Source organism: Plecotus auritus (assembly GCF_963455305.1).
Source record: "Plecotus auritus genome assembly, chromosome: 1".
NCBI classification, from domain to species: Eukaryota; Metazoa; Chordata; class Mammalia; order Chiroptera; family Vespertilionidae; genus Plecotus; species Plecotus auritus.
Genome location: NC_137770.1, coordinates 221,392,545 through 221,404,048, shown reverse-complemented (window position 1 = coordinate 221,404,048; position 11,504 = coordinate 221,392,545). Strand labels below are relative to the sequence as shown.

Genomic DNA, 11,504 nt, shown 5'->3' with positions numbered 1-11,504 from the left:
GGGTTTCGAGTTCAGAAAAAAATGAAAAAAAGCAAGCAAAAGCCCCAAAGGCTGTCACTTCTCTCAAGGCTTTCTTGACTGTTAAGGTGCAAACAACTGACGCGATTTCAAGGCAAGGCGTAAACGTACAGGTGCGGAGGGAGACAAGAATACACACCAGGGGGGCGGGTCTGGGGTGGAGAGGGTCAGTGGGTAAAAAAGAGGACATCTGTAATACTTTCAACAATAAGATGCATTTAAAAAAAAAAAGTACACACCAAAATTCACCTGCAGCCACGCCCTCCCCACACGGCCCACTCTAGGTCCCCAGACTCAGAACCTTGTGATTCGCGCTCCGCGTATGTCACTTCCGCTGCTTCCGCGCCGGCGTTCAAAAATGACATCATTTCCGGGTTACTGAGGCCGCCGGTGGCGGCGCGGGCGTCGTCACTCGCTGGTACCTCGCTGGTACCCGGTCTATGGAGTCAGTTGGTGCCGGTGGTGGCGCGGAGGCAGGAGACGCTGTCCGAGTAGGGGCCTTTGCCCCGCCAGGATGTTGCCGGGCTTGGCCGCCGCCGCTGCGGCCCACAGATGGGGCTGGTCCTCCCTGCGCCGGCTCCGTCTGCGCTGCAGGGCGGCGGCCCGCGGCTCCGGCGAGCTCCAGGGTGAGTGTCGCGCCCCGGCCGGCCGACCGCTGATTCCGCGGAAGCCGGACTGGAGGGCCAGGCTGAGCTCGGCGCTCTGTTCCCCGCTCCTCGGGCAGTGCGCCCGCTGGCCCTCCCCCAGCCCCAAACCCTTTCGGGTCTCCGCCTTTGCAGTTTGGCCCGGCCCGGGGCCCCGCCGGGGGGCTCCTGACAGGCCTTGGATCCTAGCACAGGTCAGGTCTCGCAGAAACTTGCGGACAGGGTCACCACCTTGAAGCCGTCCACTTTGTACCTAACAAAACATTAAGTGCGCATCGCCGTGTCCGGCAGTGACACCCTCTCCTCTCACCCCCTAGCCTAGGCAGTGGGAAATTACTGACTCCTCAGAGTTCCAGGTCTTTTGAGCTCACCGACTCACCTTCAGTGTAGCTGAGTAGATTTTCTTGTCCTGCTCCTTTCTCGTATTCCCAACTTGTTTTCTAAAATTTCCTAAAAGGATGAAGGCGCGGGGGGTTGCTATTTGACATTTACAAATCATTCTTAAGTATGAGGTTATGGCCATCTCACAGTCATTGAATTGAGCCCAATTTCTGGCTGAAAAACAAAAGAACTCTTCAGTTCCGTTGAACAACCTTTTTGGTGAAAAAGTATCTACTGGAGCTGTAATTTTTATCCCTCTACTCCAACATTCTTTTCTAATTCACATTGTCCGATAGTTTCCAAAATAGTTTTGAGCTTGTAAGTTTTAATCAGGCTTACCTTCCTTTTGGCCACAGATTGGCCTGCCATAGCGTGACACTTGAAAACTGGTAGAAACAGTGAGGGAGGAGACTGAACCAAACCCACCCTTAATCCTCCAGCTTCTTGAGGATACAAAGAGTATTTGCAGAAACATTTTTCAAAAATTCATGTTTGAAACACTTGTAGGATGTTTGTGACCTCGCAATAGAAGTTGTAGTCAAGTTATTCAAATGTATAAGCTCGGGCAACGCCTGTGCTGTGCAAATAATACATTTGCAATAAAGGTAAAAACGGGCTCTTAAATTTTCAGAAATGTTCTTGAGGCTTTTTGGTGGTGATGGCAAAGTATAATTGTTGAGCTTTTTTATATTGGCAATATACCTGATTCTCTTAGCAGAATGAATCATTTGGTTATACTCACTTTAAAATACCCAAGTAAGGCCCTGACCGGTTTGGCTCAGTGGATGGAGCGTCGGTCTGCGGACTGAAAGGTCCCGGGTTTGATTCCAGTCAAGGGCATGTACTTGTTTGCCGGCACATCCCCATTGGGGGTGTGCAGGAGGCAGCTGATAGATGTTTCTAACTCTCTATCCCTTTCCCTTTCTCTCTGTAAAAAAATCAATAAAATATATTAAAAAAAAAATACCCAAGTAAGCCCTAGCAGGTTTGGCTGTGTGGATAGAGTGTCGGCCCGCGGACTGAAGTGTCCCGGGTTGGATTCCAGTCAAGGGTACATACCTCAGTTGCAGGCTCAGTCCCCACCAGGCTCCTGCAGGAGGCAACCAGTGGATGTGTCTTTCTCACATTGATGTTTCTGTCTCCCCCTTCCTTTCCACTGTCTAAAAGTTCATGGAAAAATATCCCCTGGTGAGGATTAACAACAAAAAATATCCAAGTAAACTTTATAGCATTGCCTCTATTGACCACATAATTTCTGCACTTTGCATTTAAATTAGGTGTAGTAGCTGTTGAATTTAGGCAAAACGCCCTTCAAATATTGGTTAAAAAAAGTTGAACTAGTATAATATGTAATCCTATTTTCTGTAACTGTCATGTCAAAAATTATGTGCTCTTATCATCTGGGAACCATAAATAATAATTTCCTATCTCACCAGTCAGAATGACTTGGCAGTTCTTTGGAATGTTTATTAATAAAAAATTAAAATGTGTTTTCACACTTAAAAACACTTAGTGGGTTTTAAAAATAACCTTGTTTCTGAAAATTTAGTTTCAGTAATACTGAAATTGTTTTAAAAGGGCTACTATAATTATGGTAAAATTTAAAAATCATTTAGAAAAAGAGTACTGTTTAAGTGTAAGAAGAAAACAATATTTGAAGAACTTTTGAGGAAAAATTCTAAAAACATACTTTTTTGTCAAGAAATAAAGTTCAGTCTGTGCTTATAAAATTCCTGTGTGGGAGAATATGGGGTTGGGAAAAACTTATGAAGAGTAAAGAGAGGAGGAAACCTTGAGGGAAACAATTGCTTCATTTGCATACTTAAAATGAGAAATATCTGTTTGTCAGACTTAACACAGAAAATATTTAAAGGTGAAAAGGAAAACAGTATTCTAGAGCAGTACTGTCCAAAAGAAATATGTGAGCCATGTATGTAATTTTCAGTTATCTGATAGCCATATTTTAAAAAATAGAAATGAAATTAACTTTAATATATTTTATCCAGTATATTAAAAATATTTCAACATGTAATCAATATAAAAATTATTGAGATATTTTACATTATCTTTTTAAAAAAATATTTTTATTGATTTCAGAGAGGAAGGGAGAGGAAGAGAGAAATAGAAACATCAATGATGGGAAGGAATCATTGATTGGTCGCCTTCTGCACGCCCTCCCTACTGGGGACTGAGCCCACAACCCAGGCATGTGCCCTTGACGGGAATCGAGCCCAGGACCCTTCAGTCCAGGCCAACGCTCTATCCACTGAACCAAACCGGCTAGGGCTACGTTATCTTTTTGTACTAAATTTTTGAAGTCCAGTGTGTATCTTACATTTACAGCACATCTTAGTTTAGAGTAGCCACATTTCAAATGTTCAATGAACAATGACTACTTTATCGGATACAGTTAGAGTTAGTATCCCTAATTTAAAAAGAATTTTTATAAATCAACGTACATTTCAGTGGAAAAGTGGGCAAAGGAGGTAAATAAAGAGTTCAAGTGGCCAATAAAAATGCAAAAATGTTTTATTCACTAATAAACATAGAAATATAAGTTTAAAGGGTTTACTACTCATCGCCTGTATGTGTTGGCTAAGTTTTTCATAATGATGCCTCATATTGAGAGTCCAGGAAAGCAGGAACTCTCTTACTACTGATTGGGACATATAGTTGAACAGTGTTTTATAGGTCAGTTATCCTTTGTATAAAAATAACTTTAAAGGTTACAAACTTTTATAATAACTTCTGACCCAGCAATTCTACTTAAAGGGATTTACTTTAATGGAATAATCAGTTATGTATTAAAATGTGTGCTTAAGTTCATTATTCATAGTTATAAATTGGCAACACAGTTATAAATAATTAAAAACTGAAATATAGTAAATTTATTATTGGCTGGTGATATATGCAACCCTTTTTTAAAGTAGTAATTTAGAATATTGAGTGACATGGAAAAATGCTCTTGTACTATGAGGTAAAATTAGAAAAAAATTTAGTAAGAAAATGTACTGCAATATTGAGTTTCTCTAGAAAAAATATTTAGCTTTGTGTTTTTCAAATGATCTACAATAAATATACTTTTAAATAATAAAATGTTACTTAATTTCTATAGTGAATATATCTTTTTTGTTTTAAGTTTCTTTGGCTTTGCACAGAACACTTAACTTTTTTTTTTTTTTAATATATCTTTATTGATTTCAGAGAGGAAGGGAGAGGGAAAGAGAGATGGAAACATCAATGATGAGAGAGAATCATTGATTGGCTGCCTCTTGCACGTCCCCTACTGGGGATCAAGCCCACAACCCAGGCATGTGCCCTTGACCGGAATCAAACCTGGGACCCTTCAGTTTGCAGGCTGACGCTCTATCCACTGAGACAAACCAGCTAGGGCTTATTTTTCATATATTTATTAAAAAATTGACCAAAATTTGAGGTCAGAGGATGCTCCTTTAATGACTTACTGCATATCAAATGAACAGATACATGCTTTTGTTTAAATCTGAGATTAATGAAAGTTTTTAAATAAAAATATAGAAATTAAAGCTTTGTATTGTATTCCTGTCTGTAATGTGCTCAAATTTACTACCATAAGAAAAGTAGAGTAGGGATTTAACAATTTAACTTTTGTCCCCAGAACTCCCTCCCTTAAATAACTAATAGGAACATTGACAATTATAAGAGACCATTTTGGCAGATGGACAGCATGATTCTGTGTAGTTCAAGTTAATGATAGGATTTATAACTGTAAAATGAGGGTAACCTTAGTATGTTCTTCATAGAGTTTTTGTGAGTAAGGATTATTCAATAAAGAGGTGCTAGACATTGTAGTTACTATGGTGTAATGCTGAACAAGAGACACAGTTTTCACCTTTATTGGGCAGACACTAGGAATGAGAAAACATAGTGTTGTGCAAGAAATACGCAGGGTGCTGGGCTAGAAAGTAGCCAGCAGGGACTGTTTCATTACATATGCTGGCCTGGAACTCTAGCTTTCCTGTTACTGTTTTTACTTTTTTTAAAGCAAATATTAACAAGAATTAAGCAAGGCAGTAGAGATGTATGCCAAGAAGCAGTGCAGGCAGTTGCCAGCATCTCATATTCTTTACTTAAAAAAAAAAAAACATTTCCTATTGCTTACTCTGTTCTGGAGAAAAATCACATCAGCACTAGTCTTTAGGTTTGAGCTACCCGGTTGAGGTCACACTTTTGCTTGTTAGCTGATTAGGCATAAAAGAGATTTCTCTGCATTTTTGCCTAGCTGGAAGCATAAAAGTAAACTAGAGACAGTGTGTTAATATTAGCAGTAATAATATTAAAAGTAATCTAGCAATAATAATATTTTAGTTTTTAAAATTTAGGCATTTTTTGAAAATACAGAAAAGTATGGAGAAAAAATTATGCAGAATCCAAATATTTTACCAGTAACATTTGTAATAGTTGAGTTCAGACTTAATTCTTTTGTGTCCTATAAATACATTATAGCATGAGTATTTTTACATGTTATTAAAAATTTTTGATGAATACACAATGAAAATATAGGGATGTCTCGTAATCATTCTCTTGGGGAACATTTAAGTTGTTTCTAGTTTTTGCTGTGGTAAATAATACCATGAAGAACAGTTTTTGCATATAGTATTCTATATAATAATAGTGTATTTCATGGGCCTAGCAAGCTTTTCCTGTGCTATTCTACTTATTGTCTATTTTAAATTCACAGTTACTAACCTCTTTAAAATTAAGTGATTTAGTAACCATGATTTAGTTTTCAATATATCAGTGCTTTAGAAATTTTGGGGGAAAACTACTGAAATAATTTCTTAAATAATGAGACTGACCTCTAGAAGACAGGGTGCACATTTGCCTGATTCTGTTTGTTTTTAGTTATTGTTACTACCTAAGCAACAATATGTACAGTATGTCAGTTTACATGGGAGAAAAAGTGTTTCTTGTGTTGCTTGTTGTTGTAGTCTGAAAAAGAAGGCTAAATTTCCTCTGAAAGCCAGAGTAAGTGGTAGATGACCAGATTGGAGAGGGATGACAAGTGGTGATCAGTATCAGTGGTCATTAGGAGCTACAGAGGTACAGTAAAATAAAAGCGGAGAAGAGTAATTGTTGTGACCAGACTGATAAAAATACCAGTAGCTTGCAGTCTTGATGAAGAAATCACCCTTATTTGTACAGCAAAAAAAAAGGTCCTTTTCTAAACCTGCAGAAGAGTGAGCACCAAACTTAAGACTGATCTGTATGTAGCTTATTTTATTTTTATTTTATTTTTTTTATATATTTTATTGATATTTTACAGAGAGGAAGGGAGAGGGATAGAGAGCTAGAAACATCGATGAGAGAGAAACATCGATCAGCTGCCTCCTGCACACCTCCCACTGGGGATGTGCCTGCAACCAAGGTACATGCTCTTGACCGGAATCAAACCTGGGACCCTTCAGTCCATAAGCCGACGCTCTATCCACTGAGCCAAACCGGTTTCGGCAATGCCAAAAATTTTTAATGTATTTATTGATTTGAGAGAGAGAGAGAGAGAAACATCGATGTGAGAGAGAAACATTGATTGGTTGACTCCTGTACGTATCCCAACCAAGAAATGAACCCACAACCTGGGTATGTGCCCTGACCCTGAATCGAACCAGTGACCTTTCAGTGCATGGGACAGTGCTCAACCAACTGAGCCACAGAAGCCAGGGCCCCAAATGTGTACTTTTAAAGTTGCTGATACCTGAAATTTTCCTGAAGTTAAAAATTAAGGACTTTTCAAAACAGCTGGCAAGGAAGCTATCAAAGATTACTAGGATAGTGCCAAAAGGACACAGGTGTCAATTTGAAGAGAATACTAGCCAAAAATGGGACAGTCTGAGCATTAATCAGGATAATGACTAAAATGGATTGAAATACATCAAATAATGTTTAAATCTATGAAATCATAACAGTACATGCACACACACAAATTAATTGTCACTACTGTAGGATGGTAATGAACTCATTATTTTGAGAACTAAAAAATACGGGAAAGAGTTAAGTATTTAGCTTGATTTTCCTATATGAACTATACTACTGACTAACCAAATAAATGAAGGGAATGTTCTCTTTGTAGAAGTATTTGATGAATAATGAAGAAGTGATAAAATTAAATTATCACTATTTTGTAACCATCTAATGAATTAATGGTTCTAGGCTTTGAACAACAGCATACACTGTCACAGATAGACAATCAAATATTATGTGGCTCTTGATGAAAGAACTCATCACCACCGAACAAGTAGTGTTGTAATAAAAAGAACCAGAATTTGGATAAAGCCTTTATTTTTTTATTGATCTTTAGAGAGAGAGAGGAAGAGAAAGATGGATTTGTTTTCCATTAATTTATGCATTCATTGGTTGATTCCTGTATGTGCCCTGACGGGGATCAAACCAGCAACTTTGGTGTATCAGGATGATGCTTTAACCAACTGAGATACCAGGCCTGGATAAAGCCTTTAGTTCCATCAACTTATAGAACATGATAAACTATACAGGGAATTAAATCAACAAAATTTAGATTGGAAAACTACCAGGACAAAAATTTAGGACAAACCACTTGGTTTCTTCAATATAAAAACTGCTCTTAAAAAAAGACATCCTGTAGCTTAAAAAAGGCTTAAAAAGTATCTGTCAGTCGCAGTATGTGGACCTTGTTAGGATCTGTTCACACACACAAAAATTGTAATACCTATAACAACTGGAAATTGGAAATTGATGGTATTTGATGATATTAAGAAATTGTTATTAGTTTTTACTTTTAAAAGTTCTTGTTTCTAAGAATTCATCCTGAAATGTTTATGAATGAAACTAGAGACCCGATGCACGAAATTTGTCCCGCTCCTGCAGCGGTGGCCACCTCTGCCTCCTCTGCCTCAGCCCCGGCCCCCGCCCGCTGCCGCGGCCACTGCTGCGGCTTCGACCAGAAGGATGTCTGGTTTAATTAGCATATTATGCTTTTATTATTATAGATTTTTTTATGTCTGAGTTTTGCATCAATTAATATGGAGGTGAGGAGATACTGGTATAGATAGAGATGAGACAAGGTTGACTATGAGTTGGTACTTATTGAAAGTAGGCATTAAGTATGTGAATGTTTATTGTATAGCTTTTTCTACCTTTGCATATGTTTGAAAATTTCTATAATAAAATGTCTTAAGATCTAAGGAGGAAAAAAACCCCAAGGATCAAGTCATGGAAACATAGTCATCTCCTGAAGAAGGATTTTTAGACTGTCGAGTAATCCCTCTTTTCAGCACCTTAGTGTAGTCTCTATAAAATCATTTCATCAGTGGGTGGGGAAAAACAAGTGTTGTGGCATATTGTCTTTGTTATGTAATAATCACAAAAGATATTTCAAATAGGGCTGATAAGATAACACTATTGGCCTGCTGTGAAGATGCTTTCCTGGAGGATGGGTTTCTTGGGAGAATTTGCTTTAGCCTTTGCTTCACTAATTTTGCTGGTAGCCTACATATTTTAATGTGCAAGAAGATACACTGTTATATTTGCTTTTCTCAGCCTTTAAGAAATAGAGGCAAATGACCAAAACTATACTGGGCCTTCAACAGTTATTTGCCAAATGAAAAAGTATGTTAACATCAAGAAGTTTTTAAAGCAAATAAGTTCCAAGCCTGAAACGAGTGAAACTTACGCTGCTTCTGTCCCTTATGTTTTTCAAATTATCTTCAAAATTTACAGTACTTTATGTTCCTGATGAATTTGCTGAGCCATTAAGAAAATATTTATTTATATCTGCCTTCTGATCTTACATTTTGTAAGATCATTATTAAGCATTTAGATAAGTCTTAACTCTTAAATACTTAACCAGCCACTCTTGGAAAAACAATTATCTCACGATATAATTTCATTAATACATCTAAACCTTTAGAAAATACAGGGGGTCCCCAAAAAATGTATACACACTTTAACAACTGGTAGCTCAATTTTGAAAATGAAATGTATTGTAATAAACACTGTGTTTATAATTATTCAAAGTGGCCCTAGCCCAGGGGTGGGCAAACTTTTTGACTCGAGGGCCACAATGGGTTCTTAAACTGGACCGGAGGGCTGGAACAAAAGCATGGACGGAGTGTTTGTGTGAACTAATATAAATTCAAAGTAAACATCATTACATAAAAGGGTACGGTCTTTTTTTTTTTATTTCAATAGTTTTATTCATTTCAAACATTTTAACAAGAAGAATGTAAACACTAATTATTATAATTTGAAACTTCAAAAAATGGAGGAATCATAGCACAATAATATACCTTATATTGAAGATGGCAAAGGCAAAATAAAATTGCCTAACAAAGGAAAGGTACAAAAGCCTTTCAAATTAAACTTAAATATAATAAAATAATTTAAAACTAAAACAAATAGAAAAGAACAAAATGTGTAAACAGTAAATTAAACATTTTCTTTAGTGCAACTTCCAAATTATGCCCGGGACGTAGATGTAGATGGCAATGTGGACTGGGTTGAAAGGTTTTTGGTCTTTAAAACATCAACTTCAGTGGGAACAGTGTTGTTGGTCTCTTTTTTTAGCTAATGCATCAAAGTCTGGAGTTAGTTTTGTTGTGGCTATTCTCAGGATAGATCTGAGGTGTTCGTCAGTTAAGCTGGATCTGTGAGGGGCTTTGTTGATGTCCATGACGCTAAATGTCTGCTCACAAACATAGGTTGACCCAAACAGCACCAGTATCTTCTGTGCCATCCTCCGGATGTTTGGAAAAGTGGCTTCATTAAGTGAAGCATAAAAGTCTCTTAGTTCAAGAGAGCTGAATTTCTCCTTTAGGACAAAGTCAGACTGAAGATCGATGAGTTCCAGTTGCACCTCTTCTGGTGCTGTTTCAGGGTTTTGTGACAAAGGACAGGCCACCAGTTGAAGTGACTGGTCAATTTTTTCAACATCAGAAAACCGACGACAGAATTCTGCATGCAGGTCATCCAGTGATTTGCTGTATTCACGTTTTGGATGGTCTCCTTCTGTGTGGCTAGTGTGGCAAAATGAGTGAAGACTTTGTCTGAAATTTGTCTGGAAAAGAAAATCAGCTTCGATTTAAAGGCTTTCACATTAGTGTACATGTCATGTACATACTGATCTTTTCCCTGTAGCTTCACATTTAGCTCATTCAAATGTGAAAATATATCTACAGCAAATGCAAAGTCACACAGCCAATTCTTGTCACTCAGCTCAGTAAATTCATCAGACTTCCCCTTTAATTTCAAAAATGCACCAATCTCTTCTTTGAGCTCCCACACTCGTTGGAAAACTTTGCCCAAACTCAACCAGTGGACACGAGAGTGGTAAAGTAAGTCGTGGTGATCCGCATCAGTTTCCTCCAGAAACTTAATAAACTGACGGTGCTGAAGTCCCTTTGCTCGAATGAAATTAACAAGCTTTACGACTGGATTAACAACATGATTAAGTTGTAATATAGACTTGCACAATGATTCCTGGTGAATAATACAGTGAAGAAAAATAACATCTTGGTTAGGGTTCTCCTCTTTCACTTTATCCTGAATTCTTTTTAGCAGTCCAACATTTTGTCCAGTTAAATTTGGAGATCCATCTGTTGTGACATTAGCAAGTTTACTCCATGGTAGCTTCATTTTCTCGATGACAGTAGTCACCCGGTCATACAAGTCCTCTCCCCGTGTTTTTCCTTTCAGTGGCTCCATGGCTAAAAACTCCTCCGTAATTTCAAAATTGTCACTAATTCCTCGGATAAAAATTAAGAGCTGAGCAGTGTCCTTTACGTCATTACTTTCATCCAATGCTAGTGAATAAAACTTAAAGAACTCTGCCTTACTATGTAACTTGCTGGCCAAGTCTTCATCAATCAGTTCCACTCGACAAGTCACTGTCCTGCGTGATAAGCTGAGTTTTTCAAACTTGCCTTTGCTCTCTGGACACAAGAGACCTGCTGTCTCTATCATAACATTCTTTCAAAAACTCGCCTTCAGAGAGAGGTTTGCTAGCTTTTGCTAATTTGAATGATAGCATAAAACTTGCTTTGGTAGTTGTCTCTTGAATTGCAGTTTGTCTGTGAAAGACATTTTGCTGAGCCTGTAATTTAGCCATCAACCTCTGTGCAGTAGCCTCCCGTTCTTGAGGTGACTGCTTGCTAGCATAGTTGCCATGCTTTGTGGCAAAGTGACGGCTGAGATTGTACTCTTTGAAGACTGCAAGTGTTTCCTGGCATATCAGACATACCGGCATTGATCAGACTTCGGTGAAAAAATATTTTGGCCGAAACCGGTTTGGCTCAGTGGATAGAGCGTCGGCTTGCAGACTGAAAGGTCCCAGGTTCAATTCCGGTCAAGGGCACGTACCTTGGTTGCGGGCACAACCCCAGTAAGGGGTGTGCAGGAGGCAGCTGATCAATGTTTCTCTCTCATCGATGTTTCTAACTCTCTATCCCT

The 11,504-nt window shown here is 38.4% G+C and overlaps 1 protein-coding gene across 2 annotated transcripts in view; it reads left to right on the top strand.

Moving 5' to 3' along the window:
* Positions 1-368: 368 nt before the first annotated feature.
* The window catches only part of SLC30A9 (solute carrier family 30 member 9), a 90,535-nt gene continuing 79,399 nt past the window's right edge, over positions 369-11,504 (top strand). Inside the window, exon 1 of one of the 2 annotated variants that reach the window (XM_080660763.1) lies at positions 369-644. In XM_080660763.1, coding sequence (XP_080516889.1) covers positions 533-644 — 112 coding nt within the window. In that variant the 5' untranslated portion in view covers positions 369-532. The remainder of the gene's footprint in view (positions 645-11,504) is intronic. The other variant, XM_080660764.1, reaches the window with a different exon arrangement.